This window comes from Rhinoraja longicauda, chromosome 4 (genome assembly GCF_053455715.1).
Source record: "Rhinoraja longicauda isolate Sanriku21f chromosome 4, sRhiLon1.1, whole genome shotgun sequence".
Lineage (NCBI taxonomy): Eukaryota > Metazoa > Chordata > Chondrichthyes > Rajiformes > Arhynchobatidae > Rhinoraja > Rhinoraja longicauda.
This window is the reverse complement of record NC_135956.1, coordinates 83720824-83740575: the sequence shown is the minus strand read 5'-3', so window position 1 is coordinate 83740575 and position 19752 is coordinate 83720824. Positions and strand designations below refer to the sequence as shown.

General features: G+C 43.2%; 1 protein-coding gene across 3 annotated transcripts; it reads left to right on the top strand.

Moving 5' to 3' along the window:
* Positions 1–6074: 6074 nt before the first annotated feature.
* zbtb14 (zinc finger and BTB domain containing 14) lies at positions 6075–19638 on the top strand. 3 transcript variants are annotated; one of them, XM_078398215.1, is made up of 3 exons: positions 6092–6204; positions 16586–16811; positions 16904–19638. In XM_078398215.1, the coding sequence occupies exon 3, from the start codon at positions 16920–16922 to the stop codon at positions 18243–18245; it is 1326 nt and encodes a 441-aa protein (XP_078254341.1). In that variant the 5' UTR covers positions 6092–6204; positions 16586–16811; positions 16904–16919; the 3' UTR covers positions 18246–19638. The 3 variants fall into 3 exon arrangements, with proteins under 3 accessions (XP_078254339.1, XP_078254341.1, XP_078254340.1); XM_078398213.1 differs by lacking the exon at positions 16586–16811 and having other exon boundaries at positions 6075–6204; XM_078398214.1 differs by lacking the exons at positions 6092–6204; positions 16586–16811 and adding an exon at positions 6415–6552.
* The last annotated feature ends 114 nt before the right edge of the window (positions 19639–19752 follow it).

The following is a 19752-nucleotide window of genomic DNA, read 5'->3' as shown; positions in this document are numbered from 1 at the left end:
AGGAGCCGGCACTTCCGGTTGAGGGGGTGCTGGACCTGTAGCTAGTTATAGTCCGTAGCCCCTGCCAAAGGTGCCTGGTGTCCTGCTGCTCCATCTGTTCATGCAAGGCTAAAACCCAATGTTGCATGAATGTTTATATATGATTGATTTTCTGGGCTGATTAAAAATCAGCTGTAGTTAGATTGCTGATATCTACAGGGGGAGAGTGAGAGAGCGTGATTGTGCAGAGGAATTGCAGCAATGCTGGGAAGTGAACACGCTGCCGTACTAAGCTTAAGACCTCAACATGACCAGTGAGACTGAGGCAGGGTATATCTGACTGTTATAACCATCTCAGGGAGAGACCTTGCTGGTTAGTTGGGAGCTAGCTTCCCCTCATGAATTGTATAGAGTGTATACAAGTCAAGTCAAGTCTACTTTATTTGTCACATACACATACAAGATGTGCAGTGAAATGAAAGTGGCAATGCCTGCAGATTGTGCTAAAACTACAAAACAGAATAAAAAAATTTTTTTTTTAAAGAACACAACACAAAAAATAAATTAATACAGTAAATTAGTCCCTGGTGATATCAGAGTTAACAGTCCTGATGGCCTGTGGGAAGAAACTCCGTCTCATCCTCTCTGTTTTCACAGCGTGACAACGGAGGCGTTTGCCTGACCGTAGCAGCTGGAACAGTCCGTTGCTGGGGTGGTAGGGGTCCCCCATAATGTTGCTGGCTCTGGATCTTCACCTCCTGATGTATAGGTCCTGCAGGGGGATGAGTGTAGTTCCCATAGTGCGTTCAGCCGAATGCACTACTCTCCGCAGAGCCTTCCTGTCCTGGGCAGAGCTGTTCCCAAACCAGATTGAAATGTTGCCGGACAAGGTGCTTTCTACAGCCCCAGAGTAGAAGCACTGAAAGATCCTCAGAGAGACTCTGAATTTCCTCAGCCGTCTGAGGTGGTAAAGGGGCTGCCTTGCCTTACTCACCAGTGCGACAATGTGTGTTGTCCATGTCAGATCCTTTGTGATGTGGACTCCCAGGTATTTAAAGCTGCTCACCCTATCCACAGTAATCCCATTTATCTCCAGTGGCGTGTACGTCCTCAGATGTTGAGCCCTTCTAAAGTCCACAATCAGCTCCTTAGTTTTTGTGACATTCAAGAGTGCCAGATCAGCCACCTCCTCCCGGTAGGCCTTCTCATCGTTATCGGAGATCAGGCTCACCACCACAGTGTCATCAGCAAACTTGATGATGGAGTTGGAGCTGAACCTGGCCACACAGTCATGTGTGTAATGGGAGTACAGTAGGAAGCTAAGGACGCAACCCTGGGAGGATCCTGTGTTCAGGGTGAGGGGGTTAGAAGTATATCTCCACATCTTGACCACTTGGAGCCTGGTGGTGAGAAAGTCCAGGACCCAGGCTCACAGGTGAGTGTTAAGCCCCAGTTTCACCAGCTTCTCAGCAAGTCTGTTGGGGACTATTGTATTGAAAACTAAACTAAAATCAATGAACAGCATCCTCACATTGCTCCCCTTCTGGCTGTCAAGATGAGAGAGAGCGGTGTGCAGAACTTGGGAGACCGCATCATCCGTGGATCAGTTCAGACGGCATGCGAACTACAGTGGCTGCACAAGGCTCAGTAATCATCGGGGGGAAATCTGGCCCATTGTTTGCTGGGGCTTCTCTGCCATTCAGCATCAGTGATGTCAGTAAGCTAATCACACTGAAAAATCCATACTTTTTAGAAATTCATTTCTCAGATGCATACACTGCAGGAAAAGCCACCATATATCGCCCCCTCTCTAATTGCCCTTGAGAAGATGATGGTGTGCCACCTTGCTGAACCACTGCCATTCTTCTGATAAAGGAACACCCACTCTCTGATGAGGTAGGGAATTCCAGGATTGAGACTCAATGACAATAAAGGACCAGTGATATCTTTCCAAAGTAGGGTAGTGTGCAACCTGGAGAGGAACTCACGGTGGAGATATTTCCATGCTCCTTGGGGGAAGGCACCATCGGTTTGGAAAGCGCTGTTAAGGTAGCCTGAGTGACTAAGTGCAGAGCATTTTGTAGATGCTGTGTACCAAAACTACTGTGCGCTGTGGGGGATAGAATTATTGGTATTGGTTTATTGCTGTGAGATAGTGAAAAGCTTAGTTTAGCGTGCTAACTAGGCAAATTATATCATCCAGGAGTACATTGGGTATCCCCCCCCCCAAAAAAAAAACAGTGCGCAGAATATAGTGTGGCAGCTACAGATAAATTGGCAATTTAAAAAAGTGCAAGAGCTGCACCAAGTAGACTGGGAGGTCAGGCATTCATTCGTAGCATATGAGAGAGGTCCATTTTAAAGTCTGATAAGAAGCTGTTGTGGAATCGTCTGGTATGCGCTTTCATGCTTTTCTACCTTCCGCCCAAAGGAGAAGAGCAAATAACAAGGCATGCATAGTGCTTGATTATGTTTGCTGCTTTCCCAAGGCAGTGTAATATATAGTGATGTCGAGATGGACTCAATATTTGTGAGTCAATGTGTGTGGGGAGGAAGTTGGGGGGAGGTTTCACTGGTTTGCACAATAGACTGAGTTGTGTCCATAACTCTGCAATTTCTTGCAAAGTTGGGCTGAACAGTTGCCATACTGATCTGTGATCCATCTGGTTGAGAATGCTTTTGATGGCGCATCTGTGGAAATTAGTAAGTTATTGGAGACATGCTGAATTGATTTTGCCTCCTGAGGAAATAGAGGCAATGGTATGCTTTCTTAGCTGTTGCCTCATGGTGGTTGGACCAGACAAATTGTTGGTGATATTTGTCCCTGGGTACTTGAAGTTCTCAACCATCTACACTTCAGCACACATTGGTACAGACTGAGGCATGTACTCCTCAATGCTTCTTGAAGTTAATGACAAGCTCCTTCATTTGACATTGAGAGAGGTTTTTGGCTTGACACCATGGTATTAAGCGTCCTATCTAATTCCTGAACTCCACCTCGTCATTGTTTGAGGTTCAACCCACCACGGTTGTGTCATCTCCAAACCTGTAAATGGAATTAGAGCGGAACTTGGTCACACAGTTGTGAGTGTAGAGGGAGTATAGTGAGGGACTGACAATTCTCAACTTTGTGATATTGAGAATTATTGTGAAGAATATATTATGTTGCCTATCCTCACCGATTGTGGTCTATGTGTCAGGAAGTCAAGGATCCCGTTGCAGAGGGATTCTTCATTCAGGGGGTTGGAGTGTTGGTTAAAATTAATGTGTTAAAGGCAGGGCTATAGTTAATAAATAGGCGTCTAATCTATGAGTCCTTGTTATCCAGATGTTCCAGGGATGAGTGTAAGGCCAGGGAGATGGTGTCTGCCATGGACCTGTTATGGCACAGGTAAATTGCAATAGATCCAAGGTTGGCTGGGTGCTGGATTTTATCTGGGCCATGACCAGCCTCTTAAAGCACTTCATGACGGTGGAGGTCAAAGCCATCAGACGATGATGATTAGGGCATGCTACGCTGCTTTTCTGTAGTATTGGGATGACAGTGGTCTTCTTAAAACAGGTAGGTACTGTCAATTGCAGTAGGAAGAGGTTAAAGATGTTCACAAGCACAGATTCTAAGGTCACAGTCGTGGACTCCAACTGAGCCAGATTTTTTCACCCTTTCATTCACAGGAAGCCCCACCTGAAAATTGTGACAGTAAAGAAAGGTGCAAGTGCACCCAAGGCTTTCAGGGGATGGGGATGATATCATTCCACTGACCTAATGTTCAAAGCGAGCATAGAATGCATAAAATGCATTGAGGGATGTGTTGTTACCAGCAATACTGCCTACTGTACAAAAACTGAAATGTCCAGATTCAGGAGCAGCTTCTTCCCTACAACCATCAGGCCAATAAATACGACAGCCTCCAAATACGCTCTGAACTACATAGACATGGGGGCATTGTATTTGCCTTCGCACTATTATTGTTTGTTTTTTAATATATTTATTGTGTGAATGTAGAGGGAGTATAATGAGGGACTGAGAATGCATATATATAATCTTGCCTTCATTTTTGTATTTGATACTGATAGTTGAGAAATAAAGAATGCATGCAGTGCATTCGAGAGACACCGATTGTAGGAGCCATTTGTGTTTACTAGCTGTCTTAGCATATTATATTATTTTGTATCTTGCTGCATTATTTGTGGACACGGGGGTTGTCGTGAGATGAATACATGTATGGGCACATGGGCGTATATGGACTGGGAGGAGCCAGCATTATGAGTATAATTGAGCCAGCAGAGACGTAATGCGTCAGATGCCGAGAAGCTATGGCGAGATACAGTTCTTATCAAATAAATCAATTACAGCTTCAACTGGACAAATCCATCTTCTGGACCGATAACACAACGGTGCCTAAGTACATCAACAACGAAATCAAACGCTTTCAAACATTTGTAGCAAACAGAATCTCTTTTGTAAGGGATGCTACTGATGTATCACAATGGAGGTATGTTAGCACAAAGAAAAATCCTGCAGGTGAATCATCAAGAGGACTAACAGCAAACTGCTTCTTAAGCTGGAAGAGAAGATTGAAGATCCTGGTTAATGGGCAGAATATTGGAAACCATACCAGATGCACAAGGTCTTTTGCGCACAGTTCGACTTCAGACTAAAAGCAGCATGTTGGAAAGGCCGATAACGAAGATATGTCTGCTCCTAGAAGCTGATACCTGAGTACCTGAGTACAGCAAAGACTGGTGGCCCTATAATTGGGAATGCACTGACGTAATGCTTCAGACACCGAGAAGCTATGGCAAGATAGTTCTTATCAAATAAACGATGGGAGAAATATTAATCTGTTTGTATCACCACTTCATAAGCGCGCGATCCCGACAGGGGCGCGGGAAGAGCTGCTTGCAGACGCGGCAACGCCGAATAAATGTGCGGCCACTCTCCCCACAGCGTCGTGCATTTCATCCCCCCCCGCCCTGACTGATTATCTTTTTTAACAGCTATCCAAGTCAAGTTTATTTGTCACATACATATACAAGATGTGCAGTGATTGGCGGTGCAGTGATTGGCGGTGCAGGCTCGAAGGGCCGAATGGCCTACTCCTGCACCTATTTTCTAAATGAACGCCTGTGGATTGTGCTAAAACTACAAAACAGGATAGAAAAAAAAAATGTAAACACAAAAATAAGTCAATACAGTAAGTTGAATTTAATTAGTGATATGATATGGTGATCAACCAACGAAATCGAAACGTACACTCTTCAAAATGGAGCATCCAATCCAATGATAATTAAAATTCGCTTTGAGTAAATCTTAAAAATAATAAAAATTAAACATTTTCCTGGTTCTTGGTCCTCCAATATAATCCACATGGAGAAATATTAATCTGTTTGTATCACCACTTCATAATTGACTAATTAAACTGAAACGTCATGAAGATCTCTGTTGTTGTTTGCATCAAGAACTATCACTCCACTCCTCCGTGAAATGGCAAGCGGAGGCGGTTCGATGAGAAGAATCCAAGTTGCCACTATACCGATAGTTGAGAAATAAAGAATGCATGCCGTGCATTCAAGAGATACCTGATAGTTGAGATATGTGAATGCATGCCGTGCATTCGAGAGATGCTGATAATTGAGAAATAAAGAATGCATGCCGTGCATTCAAGATACCGATAGTTGACAAATAAAGAATGCATGCAGTGCATTCGATACCGATAGTTGACAAATAAAGAATGCATGCAGTGCATTCGAGATACCGATAATTGAGATATATGAATGCATGCCGTGCATTCGAGAGATACCGATAGTTGAGAGATAAAGAATGTATGCGGTGCATTCTAGATACCGATAGTTGAGATATGTGAATGCATGTAGCTTTATTCACTCCTGAGGTGCTCGCTGCTCAGTGCTTCTATGCCGCGCGCCGCTCCCGCCCACCCACCCACCCGCGCATCGCTCGCGCCCGCAGCAGATGCTCGCGCCTGCTCCCGCCCCGTGCTTGCGCAGCGCGTCACTCCGTCAGCCTCGCCTGTGTGTTGGGGCAGGCGCGGGCGCAGGCGCGCGTGCGCGCGGGGGGGGAAAGGGGGTGGGGAGCGTCCACATTTGGCCACAAAGTTGGTGCACGGACGCGTCGCTATTGTCCTCTCCGGGTAACTTCCCGTCTGCAGCCCCCGGGAGCGGTGCAACGCAGCGCGGCGCGGCGCGAGCCCGGCTCAGGCTCAGGTAAGGCGGCGCCAGGGCATCGCCGTCCCCGGGCAGCAGCAGCAGCAGCGGCGGCGCGCGCGCGCTTGCCCGAGCCCGGAGCTCGAGCGCGGCCGCGGCAACGGCAACCAGGCGCCGGGCTCGAGTTTGTTCCTGTCTCTCTCCCTGTCTCTGTCTCTCTTCCCTTCCTCCTCCATTCGCATCGCACAGAAATGCATGTGGCGACTAATCGGCCTCCAAGGCCCCCGCACTTGGCCTTGCTTGGGTTTGAGGGCGCGAGCAGGGCCGGCCGAGAGGAAGCAGCAAAGAGAGCGAACGACATCCGCAACCAAGATGGTCGGCGTGCGAGAGGGAGCTGTACTCGTGACAGTCAGTGCGGGCGGGCGGGAGGGCGCGCCGTGAGGCAGTGAGGCGCGGTCCGGGCTGCCATTTTATTGCAACGATTTTTAATTTTGCATTGAAATCCAGACGCCGAATAAATGTGCGGCCACTCTCCCCACAGCGTCGTGCATTTCATCCCCCAACAGCTATCCAAGTCAAGTTTATTTGTCACATACATATACAAGATGTGCAGTGAAATGAATGACTGCGGATTGTACTAATACTACAAAACAGGATAGAGGGGGAAAAAAAAGTAAACACAAAAAAGAAGTTAATACAGTAAATTTGATTTAATTTAAGTGATATGATATGGTGATCAACCAACGAAATCGAAACGTACACTCTTCAAAATGGAGCATCCAATCCAATGATAATTAAAATTCGCTTTGAATAAATAATGAAAATTAAACATTTTCCTGGTTCTTGGTCCTCCAAAATATTCCAGATTAAATTTAAACTGGAGGTGGCGGAGTATATATAGACTTAAGCAAAGATAATAGAGCCTGGTATACTTTGGCAAGAAGGGCTTCTGACCGCATTGTAACACAAAAAAATATTAAATGCTTAATTTTATGTTTAAAACGTTAAATCAGATGTGCCCTTGTTAATGTAATAGGAGGATATCCGAGTTGTTAAATATTATAGAAATCGGTAACTGCTTTAAATCGGCACGGCTAACTGCAATAAGTAAAATGCAAAAAAAATAAATTATGTATTTTTATAATAAAATAAATATTTTATTTGTTAAAATAAAGCGCGCGATCCCGACAGGGGCGCGGGAAGAGCTGTTTGCAGTCGCGGCAATGTAGAGCGCAGTGCATGTCGCTGGCTGGAGAGCGAGTGCACTGTGATGGACCTTCACTACGGAGACAGACACTCCGCCGTGTGGCTCTAATGTTTATTGCATGGCGGGGCGGAGGATGGGGATGGACTCGTTAAAAAGGGGGAATTCGCAGCACCTATTATTAATCCAGAACGAAGACGTGACGAAGAATCGCGGACTCTCTGATGGCTATTAACTACAAAGCAATTTATGCTATTCTAGCTTTGCAGGATTGAAACATAGAAAATAGGTGCAGGTGGAGGCCATTTGGCCCTTTGAGCCAGCACTGCCATTCATTGTGAACATGGCTGATTATCCACAATCAGTAACCTGTGCCTGCCTTCTCCCCATATCCCTTGATTGCACTAACCCCATGAGCTCTATTTTCTAACTCTCTTTTAAATTCATCCAGTGAATTGGCCTCCACTGCCCTCTGTGGCAGAGAATTCCACAAATTCACAACTCTGGGTGGAAAAGTTTCTTCTCACCTCAGTTTTAAATGGCTTCCCCATTATTCTTAGACTGTGGCCCCTGGTTCTGGACTCCCCCAACATTGGGAACATTTTTCCAATCCAATCCAATTGGGTCTAGCTTGTCCAGTCCTTTTATAATCTTATACTTCTCTATAAGATCCCCTCTCATCCTTCTTTGAGACCCGGCTATCTGATCTCTCATGCGAACATAAGAAATAGAAGCAGGAGTAGCCTACCCAGCCCTTTGCCCCAGTTTACTGTTCAATAAAATCATGGTTGTCGCTTTTTCCCATGTCCAATTTATATATTTCCTTTCGGTCCATGGTTTCAATGTCTGTTCTCAGAGCTCAGAGCAATCCTATTCCACCATAGATAAACACAAAAACTGGAGTAACTCAGCGGAACAGGCAGCTCAATCAGATCGAGACCCTTAAGGGGTCTCTCCAGAGCCTGTCCCACTGAGTTACTCCAGCTTTTTGTGTCTATGGTTTAAACCAGCATCTGCAGTTCTTACCTTCTCCACCATAGTTCCCTATAATCTATTATTTATCACACCTCAAACTCCCTCCAATTCTACCGCCCATCTGCATTGGAACGATTTAAAGTAAACAATTTACTAACCAACTAATATGTTTTTGAGAACCAGAATACTCAGAGAAAATCTAGCCAATCTCAGGAGAACAACTCCACAGTCAGCACCCAGTCTGGATTTCATCCAGGATGCTGAAGAAATGAGGCACCAGCACTACCTACTGTGCTTTTTTGCTGCTTACTTTCCAGCATGTATCCTTTGATCTTAATATAATTATCTATCTCTTGAATATACTCTGCAGACGAGCTTACATTGCCCTCTTTGCAGTAAATTCCAAAGATTCATCATTCTTTGGGTGAAGGAATACCTTTTCATCTCTGTGCTAGATAGCAGAATCTTATTTTAAGACTGGAATCCTTAGTTCCAGATAGTCAGCTTGGGGAAATATCAGCTCTGCTTTTGTATCTTTCAACAAGGTCACCTCAAGGGTAGGAAGGAACTGCAGATGCTTGTTTACACCAAAGATAGACACAAAAAGCTGGAGAACCGGGTCAGGCAGCATCTCTGGGGGAAAAAATGTGATGTTTTGGGTCGAGACCCTTCTTCAGACCTCAAGGGTATGTAGGCCTGGTCTTAATCATTGTTTTTCATAGGACAAACTCATCATCCCAAGAACTAGTCTGGCGAATCTGTTCTGCACTCTTTATCAGCAGTATTTTTCTCGTTGGGTAGCCAAAACTCCCCACATTGTTCAAGATGTTGTCTCTCAGACCCCTATAATGCCTACTCCTGAATTCAGCCGAGTGTGCACCGACTGCGATCATCCTGTAAACTAACACTATCCTGCACACTAGGGAAAATTTAACCATTTTTACCAAAGCCAATTAACCGACAGATTTGTACACATTTGGCACGTGGGAGGAAACTGGAGCAACTAGAGAAAACCCACAGGGAGAACATACAAACTCCATATAGACCACCCATAATCAGGATCGAACCTGGGTCTCTGGCACTGTAAGGCAGCTATTATCGCTGTGCCACTGTGCTGCCCTGGAACGCTTTAAACTAAAAAAACACACAAAGTACAGGGCTGAAGAAGGGTCTCGACCTGAAACATCACCCATTCCTTCTCTCCAGAGATAGACAATAGACAATAGGTGCAGGAGTAGGCCATTCAGCCCTTCGAGCCAGCACCGCCATTCAATGCGATCATGGCTGATCACTCTCAATCAGTACCCCGTTCCTGCCTTCTCCCCATACCCCCTCACTCCGCTATCCTTAAGAGCTCTATCCAGCTCTCTCTTGAAAGCATCCAACGAACTGGCCTCCACTGCCTTCTGAGGCAGAGAATTCCACACCTTCACCACCCTCTGACTGAAAAAGTTCTTCCTCATCTCCGTTCTAAATGGCCTACCCCTTATTCTCAAACTGTGGCCCCTTGTTCTGGACTCCCCCAACATTGGGAACATGTTATCTGCCTCTAATGTGTCCAATCCCCTAATTATCTTATATGTTTCAATAAGATCCCCCCTCATCCTTCTAAATTCCAGTGTATACAAGCCCAATCGCTCCAGCCTTTCAACATACGACAGTCCCGCCATTCCGGGAATTAACCTAGTGAACCTACGCTGCACGCCCTCCATAGCAAGAACATCCTTCCTCAAATTTGGAGACCAAAACTGCACACAGTACTCCAGGTGCGGTCTCACCAGGGCCCGGTACAACTGTAGAAGGACCTCTTTGCTCCTATACTCAACTCCTCTTGTTACGAAGGCCAACATTCCATTGGCTTTCTTCACTGCCTGCTGAACCTGCATGCTTCCTTTCATTGACTGATGCACTAGGACACCCAGATCTCGTTGAACTCCCCCTCCTCCTAACTTGACACCATTCAGATAATAATCTGCCTTTCTATTCTTACTTCCAAAGTGAATAACCTCACACTTATCTACATTAAACTGCATCTGCCATGTATCCGCCCACTCACACAACCTGTCCAAGTCACCCTGCAGCCTTATTGCATCTTCCTCACAATTCACACTACCCCCCAACTTAGTATCATCTGCAAATTTGCTAATGGTACTTTTAATCCCTTCGTCTAAGTCATTAATGTATATCGTAAATAGCTGGGGTCCCAGCACCGAACCTTGCGGTACCCCACTGGTCACTGCCTGCCATTCCGAAAGGGACCCATTTATCCCCACTCTTTGCTTTCTGTCTGTCAACCAATTTTCTATCCATGTCAGTACCCTACCCCCAATACCATGTGCCCTAATTTTGCCCACTAATCTCCTATGTGGGACCTTGTCGAAGGCTTTCTGAAAGTCGAGGTACACCACATCCACTGACTCTCCCTTGTCAATTTTCCTAGTTACATCCTCAAAAAATTCCAGTAGATTTGTCAAGCATGATTTCCCCTTCGTAAATCCATGCTGACTCGGAATGATCCCGTTACTGCTATCCAAATGCTCAGCAATTTCGTCTTTTATAATTGACTCCAGCATCTTCCCCACCACTGATGTCAGACTAACTGGTCTATAATTACCCGTTTTCTCTCTCCCTCCTTTCTTAAAAAGTGGGATAACATTTGCTATCCTCCAATCCACAGGAACTGATCCTGAATCTATAGAACATTGAAAAATGATCTCCAATGCTTCCACTATTTCTAGAGCCACCTCCTTAAGTACTCTGGGATGCAGACCATCAGGCCCTGGGGATTTATCAGCCTTCAGTCCCATCAGTCTACCCAAAACCATTTCCTGCCTAATGTGGATTTCCTTCAGTTCCTCCATCACCCTAGGTTCTCCGGCCCCTAGAACATTTGGGAGATTGTGTGTATCTTCCTCAGTGAAGACAGATCCAAAGTAACGGTTTAACTCGTCTGCCATTTCTTTGTTCCCCATAATAAATTCCCCTGCTTCTGTCTTCAAGGGACCCACATTTGCCTTGACTATTTTTTTCCTCTTCACGTACCTAAAAAAACTTTTGCTATCCTCCTTTATATTATTGGCTAGTTTACCCTCGTACCTCATCTTTTCTCCCCGTATTGCCTTTTTAGTTAACTTTTGTTGCTCTTTAAAAGAGTCCCAATCCTCTGTCTTCCCACTCTTCTTTGCTATGTTATACTTCCTCTCCTTAATTTTTATGCTGTCCCTGACTTCCCTTGTCAGCCACAGGTGTCTCTTACTCCCCTTAGAGTCTTTCCACCTCTTTGGAATAAATTGATCCTGCAACCTCTGCATTATTCCCAGGAATACCTGCCATTGCTGTTCTACCGTCTTCCCTGCTAGGGCCTCCTTCCAATCAATTTTGGCCAGCTCCCGCCTCATGCCTCTGTAATCCCCTTTGCTATACTGTAATACCGACACTTCCGATTTTCCCTTCTGCCTTTCCATTTGCAGAGTAAAACTTATCATGTTGTGATCACTGCCTCCTAATGGCTCTTTTACCTCTAGTCCCCTTATCAGATCAGGATCATTACACAACACTAAATCCAGAATTGCCTTCTCCCTGGTAGGCTCCAGTACAAGCTGTTCTAAGAATCCATCTCGAAGGCACTCTACAAACTCTCTTTCCTGGGGTCCATTTCCAACCTGATTTTCCCAGTCTACCTGCATGTTGAAATCTCCCATAACCACCGTAGCATTACATTTTTGACATGCCAATTTTATCTCCTGATTCAACTTGCACCCTATGTCGAGGCTACTGTTTGGGGGCCTATAGATAACTCCCATTAGGGTCTTTTTACCCTTACAATTTCTCATTTCTATCCATACTGATTCAACATCTCCTGATTCTATGTCACCCCTTGCAAGGGAATGCTGCCTGTCCCGCTGAGATACTCCAACATTTTGTGTCTACCTTCGATTTAAAGCAGCATCTGCAATTCTTTCCTACTCACAAAGTAGAGGAGTAACTCAGTGGGTCGGGCAGCGTCTGTGAAGAATATGTATGGGTGACAATACAGGTCGGAACCCTTCTTCAGACTGATTGCAGGGGGAGGGAAGGAAGTTGGACAAAGACCAGAGATAAAATAACAAGGTGTAAGACGGAACGAATGAAGAGTTGTGAATTGTGAAGCTAGAGAAAGGAATGTAAGTAGGATGGGAGAAGTTTGTGCCACCTGGTGGGGTACTAGGGAGAGGAATATAATATGCAGTTCCTTAACTTTGTGTGTAGTCCCATTGCAGCAACGCAAGAAGCCCAGGACAAAAAAAAAATCAGTTTGGGAATGGGAAGAGGAGCTGAAAATAATTAGCAAATGGGAGATTCAGAAGACCTTGGCAGACCAAGTGCAAGTGTTCAGCGAAACAGTCTCCAAGCCTACCCTTGGTTTTGCCCATGTACAGGAGGCCACATCAGGAACTCCGGATGCAGGAGATGAGTTAGAGAGGGTGCATGTGAACTTCTGTCTCGCCTGGAAGGACTGCTGGGGTCCCTAGATGGAGGTGAGAGAGGAGGTATAGGGGACAGGAGTTACATCTCCAGTGGTTGCAGGGGAAAGTACGTGGTGAGTGTGGTTTGGGAGGGAAGAGATGAATAAGCTAAGAGTTGTGGAGGGAGCAGTCTCTGCGGAAGGCAGAAATTAGTGAGGATGAGATCGCTTTGGAGGTGACAGAAATGTCGGAGGACAATGTGTTGCTGAATGCAGCTGGTGGATTGAAAGGTGAGAATCTGGGGAACTTCCATGTGGTAGAAGGACGAGCAAAAGCAGAACTGCATGACACAGGCGACACAAGTGAGGGATCCATCTATGACTGCAGGGGGAAACCACGTTTACTAAAGATTGAGGACATCTCTTGACATCTTTGTCCTAGAATCTGATGTCTTCCAAGAATCATGAGGGTCAGGAGTGGCCCCAGAGGATGTAGAAATTGCTGTTCAAGAAGGGAGCAGGGCAAAAGAGGGGAAACTAGTGTAGGAAGGAACTGGATGCTGGTTTGCAACGAAAGTAGACTCAAAATGCTGGATTAACAGGCAGCATCTCTGGAGAGAAGGTATGGGTGGAGTTTTGAGTCGAGACCCTTCTTCAGACTGAGGTGAGAAAGAAACTAGAGATATGGAAGGGTATGGTGTGAAAATGACAGATGAAAGCAGACGATAATCAAGGAAATGTAGAATGGCTCAGCCAACAATTAAATGGTGTTGGAATACAGTAAACCTCAATATTACGGACCTCTTTATAATGACTTTCAGTTATAGCAGATGGACCTACCGAGTTTAACCGCAGGTTGCCACCGCTCTCCCTGACCCATGGCGCCTCCCCGGCCGCATTGCCGACACCCCCAGCCGCTTCCAGGCCTGACCTGCTGTGTTACTTCAACACTTTGTAACCAGAATCTGCAGTTCTTTGTTTCTGCAATTTATACAATGATACTCTATTACTCGGTAATTCCTTACTCTCTGTTATAGCGGATAATGCCCCCTCCCCCCCCCACACACAATCTGTTATAATGAGGGTTTACTGTATTGATCCATGTTGGAATCTCAATCTTCAATTTATAGAATGGAATGGGTGATCTGTGGTGGGCGTGGCCGAGGGGGCTGTTTCCAAGCTGAGTTTCAATCAATAAACCTTCAAAAATGTGCATTCTGCTTTGATCAGTTTGATCAAGAAAATTGTGAAGTAGTATACCCAAAGTAACTGAGCATTCTGCATTATGTTTTCTATGCACTCAACTTACATGCTACTTTCAGCTCTGTGATGGTGGTGGGGGTGCTTTAATTTTGTGCACCTAGTGTTTTCATTGGGGAAGAGGGGAGTCAGGACATTTTAGCTATGTTGTCAACAGCTCAAGTCAAATATTTTTAAAAAAATAAGGCACCAACATTTCAGAAAAATCTGCAACTTTTCTTCATATCATAGCATTTTCCATCTTATTCAGAGGCGGTGGTTTAAGTGTCCAACTAGAATTAAGTACACAATCAGATCAACACAATTATAATTGGCCACGTCCCTGCAAACCAAAGCAAATCTATCAATCATTCACAATGTGATGGAAGAAATGACTGAAGATATCACAAAATGTTGGAGTAACTCAGCGGGTCAGGCATCATCTCAGGAGAGAAGGAATGGGTGACGTTTCGGGTCGAGGCCCTTCTTCAGACTGACAGTGATTTTGAACAGCGAGTGGTCAACAATAACTAGCTAATGTTTGGGTTGTAGCCAAGGACCACTGGATCCTGGCTAATTTTGATATGAATTTGGAGAAAGCAGCTGAGTTCCAGACAAGGAGCAAGAGTGATGGCCCATCAGTTGATCAAATGTGGCATTAAGAAAACATTGAATCGATAGATATTACGAGGTGGCTTCTAGAAAAGCAAAATGCTGCAGTTGCTGGAAATGTAAAACGATGGAACTACTCAGCAGGCAAGCAGTGTAGGAAAATAACTGCAGATGCTGGTACAAATCAAAGGTATCACAAAATGCTGGAGTAACTCGGCAAAGAAGGGTCTCGACCAGATATGTCACCCATTCCTTCTCTCCTGAGGTGCTGCTTGACCCTCTGAGTTACTCCAGCATTTTGTGACAGCAGGCGAGCAGGATTTGTTAAGAGACAAATAGGGTGATGTTTTGAGTTGATGACTTTCCTCAGTACTGAGAAGACTGGATAAGCAGGTTTTAAGATGCAGACAAAGTGGGGAGGGGAGGAAGGGACAAAAAGCATGGTCTGTGGCAGGATGGAAGGCAGGAGAGATCAACTCTGGTACCATTTCAGTAAGTTTCCTCTTGAAAGGCCATCACATTTCACCTGAAGAGTGGTGCCCAGAAATAGCTGTAATAATGTAACCTAATCAGAGTGTTTTTTTGCTTTAGATTGACACAGAAATCTGGAGTAACTCAGCGGGACAGGCAGCATCTTTGGAGAGAAGGAATGGGTGACGTTTCGGGTCGAGACCCTTCTTCAGACTGGTTAGGGATAAGGGAAACGAGAGATATACACGATGATGTAGGGAGATAAAGAACAATGAATGAAATATCTGCAAAAAAAGTAACGATAATAAAGGAAACAGGCCAATGTTAGCTGTTAGGTGAAAACGAGAAGCTAGTGCGACATGGGTGAGAGAGGGATAGAGAGAAAGGGAATGCCGGTCGGTGTTACCTGAAGTTAGAGAAATCAATATTCGTACCATTGGGCTGTAAGCTGCCCAAGTGATGCTTTTGCATTTTATGCTGCAGTGTATTTACAGACCTTTCAGCAACTTTAAAATGTAATGATCACATTTAAAATGTTTAATGTAACTATTTCATTTTAGTTATATTTACTATCAAAACACAATTTTACATTTCTTTCCAAGAAAATTTACTCAGTCATGATTGTCCATTTTCCCTAACTCTATGTCTTCTAGGATTCTTTTGCTATCTTGCTTCCTGCTTACTGCAGTCTGAGATTCATAAAATGATTGCTGCAGAGAAGGAGACTATACAGCACATCATATCTGTGTTGGCTCTGTAGTTGCACCCACTGGTCCTTTGTAACCTTGCAAACTATTCCCCACCGTGTATTTATTTATTTTCCTCTTTGAGGTCACAATGCAACCTGCCTCCAATACATCTTCAAGTGGTGCATTCCCTATTCCAGACATGCTGCATAATTGTTTTTCCTCATGTCCCTTATAAGTCGCATACCTACTTTTAATACCTGTGGGCTTTAGTCCACAACTTCATCAAGAGAAATACACCCACTGGACCCATATCATTTTATATATTTCTATCAAATGTACCTGTCCTTGTAACCGTGGTCCTTCATCCCAGGAACCATTCTAATAAATAATTTCTGGGTTCTCTCAAACCCAGCATTGTCTATGTTTTTAAACTGCTTTCTCACCCTGCCTTGACACTTTAAATGATTTCTGCACATAGATTCCCAGGACACTCTGCTGTTACAAAACACTATTATAGAATAATGTCCTTTATTCTATTTTGACTTTCCAAATTTTTCCTTTGAAAATGCATTATCTCAGATCTTTCTGCATTAAACATCATATGCTATACATCCGCCCATTGGGCAAGTTTGTTTGTGTCCTGTTGCAACGGGGGAATCAGTAACATACTTTTCTCCATCTGATAAACCACTGTTGACCATTGGTTTGCTTTTTATGCTTTAGCCAATTTCATATCTATAGAATCACCCGTTCTATTAATCCTTCAACTTTAACGTTTTTAATGATGGTGCTTGCATATTACTGCAGGCACATATAAAGAGCAATTCAAAATGGAACCACATGTGAAATGTTGACATCATACAGAAGCTATGCTGACGGACAGAAATTTAATCACAAAATGCAGAAGTATGTAAAACCGGGAGCCATGCTGGTCGATTTATATGAGATGTTATGTAGACAGTGATTATCAAATATATAAGAAAACATCTGGTGCCTCTTTTCCTTTGAACAATAATTAACGCTGCATTAGAGGGTATGGATCATCTAAATACCTACTATTTATTTATTGGTTATCTGCAGAAATTGAAATTACTTTCTTTCCTTTTCTAAACTTTCTTTTTCCAGTTGCTTACAGTGCACAATGGGTGAAGTGATTAAATACAATGACGATGAACATAAAAATGCATTCCTGAAAACATTGAATGAACAACGATTAGAAGGGGAGTTCTGTGACATAGCCATTGTGGTGGAAGATGTAAAATTCCGGGCCCACAGATGTGTATTGGCAGCATGTAGCACTTACTTCAAGAAATTATTTAAAAAATTGGAGGTTGATAGTTCCTCGGTGATTGAGATTGATTTTTTGCGTTCGGATATATTTGAAGAAGTATTGAATTATATGTACGCCGCCAAAATCTCTGTGAGGAGAGAAGATGTGAACTTGATGATGTCTTCAGGACAAATCCTTGGGATCAAATTCTTAGATAAATTATGTATTCAGAAGCGTGATGTTTCTCCTCAACAGAATGCAGCTCGGCGAAAAACTCGATACCCTTACAGTATAACTGCTAAGATCAATCGGCCCTCAGTAAATAGCACAGACGAAGAGGTGGAAGAAATAGGCGATCAGCTTGAAGGACAGTCGGAAGAGGCAGTGGAAGAAAATGTACCTAATCCTGAAGACGGAAAGACCCAAGCAAATGGCCTGCGTGTTCAGGAAGCTATTTTGAAAGAACTTGGCAGTGAAGAAGTTCGAAAAGTCAATTGCTTTGGTTCTGAAGTAGAAACCATGGAATCGACTGAGCCCAAGGATGCAGCTCCTCAACCTCCTCCAACTCTTGCTTTCAATGATAGCATAAGTGGAGTCAAGGAAGAACAGGCGCCAGGGTGGACAGCAAACACTGATGTGAAGTTTGAATATCTGTTGTATGGAGACAGGGATCAGTTCAGTTGTCAGTCCTGCGGTAAGACTTTCACTGATGAAACACGTTTGAGGAAGCATGAGAAGTTACATTCTGCTGATCGACCATTTGTGTGTGACATCTGCTCAAAGGCTTTTACCACACAACCTCATTTGAAAGAACATATCAAAATTCATACAGGCTTCAAACCTTATGGGTGTGATGTGTGTGGCAAATTTTTCATCCGTCCTCCTGACCTAAGAAAACATGAACGAGTCCACAGTAATGAAAGGCCCTTTGCATGTCACATGTGTGACAAAGCTTTTAAGCACAAGTCTCATCTGAAAGACCATGAACGGAGGCATCGAGGTGAGAAGCCATTTGTTTGTGGTTCCTGTACTAAAGCGTTTGCTAAAGCTTCTGATCTAAAGAGGCATGAAAATAATATGCATAGTGAACGCAAACAAGTACCCACAAGTGTGATTGCCAGTGAGACTGAGCAATTGCAAGCTGCAGCAATGGCAGCTGAAACTGAGCAAAACCTGGAAACTATAGCCTGTAGTTAATTTATTGTTGATGTTCCTATTCCTCTTTTGTTTGATAATAATATAGACAACTGCATTAATAAAGGTGACCCTTATATATTTTTCTGTTAAATTCTGTTCCTTTTTACAATATGCAGGAAGAATGCTAATTTTTTTCTGTCTTGAGTGTATATAATCTAATATATTTAGTATAAATTGTTGCACTGTATAAGGATTTGATTTTAGTAGGGTTGACCACTTGGGACAACATAATAATTACGTCATTGAATATTTCAAGTGTCATTAATGCCTTAATCCCTGTATGGTGCAATGATATAATTATTTTGAGTGGTGTATTACAGTTTTAATTTTTTAGTAAAGTTGCTTTCAATGTTTTGGTCTGCCACCACAGTTTATTTATCTATATTGTGATAAGAAATTAGTCGTTAGGATTAAAATTCTCCAGGGTTAGGATTCAACATGTGGGTTTTTTTTCCTTTATCCTTTGTGCATTTGCCGATTAGAATGTTGCTAATTTGGTGAGAGGAATTTTTACACTTGAGTTTTAAGTATTCTTAAAATAAAACTCCTGATGTTTATTTTTCCCAAACTTTAAGAATATCAGAATATCAATTTACTTATATAACCTAGAACACTTCATCTTTCTTCGTACCAACAAGTGGTGCAAGAGGCATTTGTTGTACATGCAAATTCCTTTATACTGCATATTCTGTAAAAATAAAAGCTTAGTTTTATTGTTTGGCACTCTTATCAGAGAATATGATGTAATCCAAGATTTACATTCAATATTTTCTTTATCAGGCTAAAGTTTGAGATCCGCAATTGGCTAAATAGCAGCAGAACCTGACAACAGCACGTTATTTTAGAAATTCAATGCAACACTATTGTTCTTAACTTTGAGAACAGTTAGCACTTGTATTTCTTTTTAAACTCTTAAGAGAAATATCTGCTGATAATTCCTATGTGAACATTTTTGATATTTGTGTGTAAATAATTTTTAACTAAAAGCAAATAATTGTAATGTTAATTGGTAATTATAAGTGTAGATTAAATTGTATTGCACAGCACAAAGTTTAGTAAACATGATTAATTTTTTATGCATAAATTTGATGATTATATCAAAGTGTTTAAAGCTTAATCCGTGACAGTGCACTATGTTCATGTGTCAAATCTTAGCAATGTGGTGTAAACATTGAAACGTGCTTCTATTGAAAATGGAGATCAGAGTCTGGACGAATGTTTGGTATTCAGTCCGTGTACCTACAATGTTGAGTTAGGTTATTTCATCATTTTTTGTTCTGTTTGTCGCTGGTTTGAACAATGTTGGTCTGAAATTAGCGTGCTTTTCTCAGAAAATGGACTGAAATCTGTTAAACGTCTTTCAAATCAAAATATAAACATTGTGTAACCTGAATTTTGTCTGTTCTGGATTCATTACTGTTGTTGAACTCCCACATCACCACCTACCTCATCAAAACCCCTACGACTGACCAGGAACTTAACATAAGAATTGTATCATGAAAGAACA

Coding starts and splice junctions, on each gene's coding strand:
- zbtb14 (XM_078398213.1), top strand. CDS start 16,920: ATGGGTGAAGTGATTAAATACAATGACGATGAACATAAAAATGCATTC.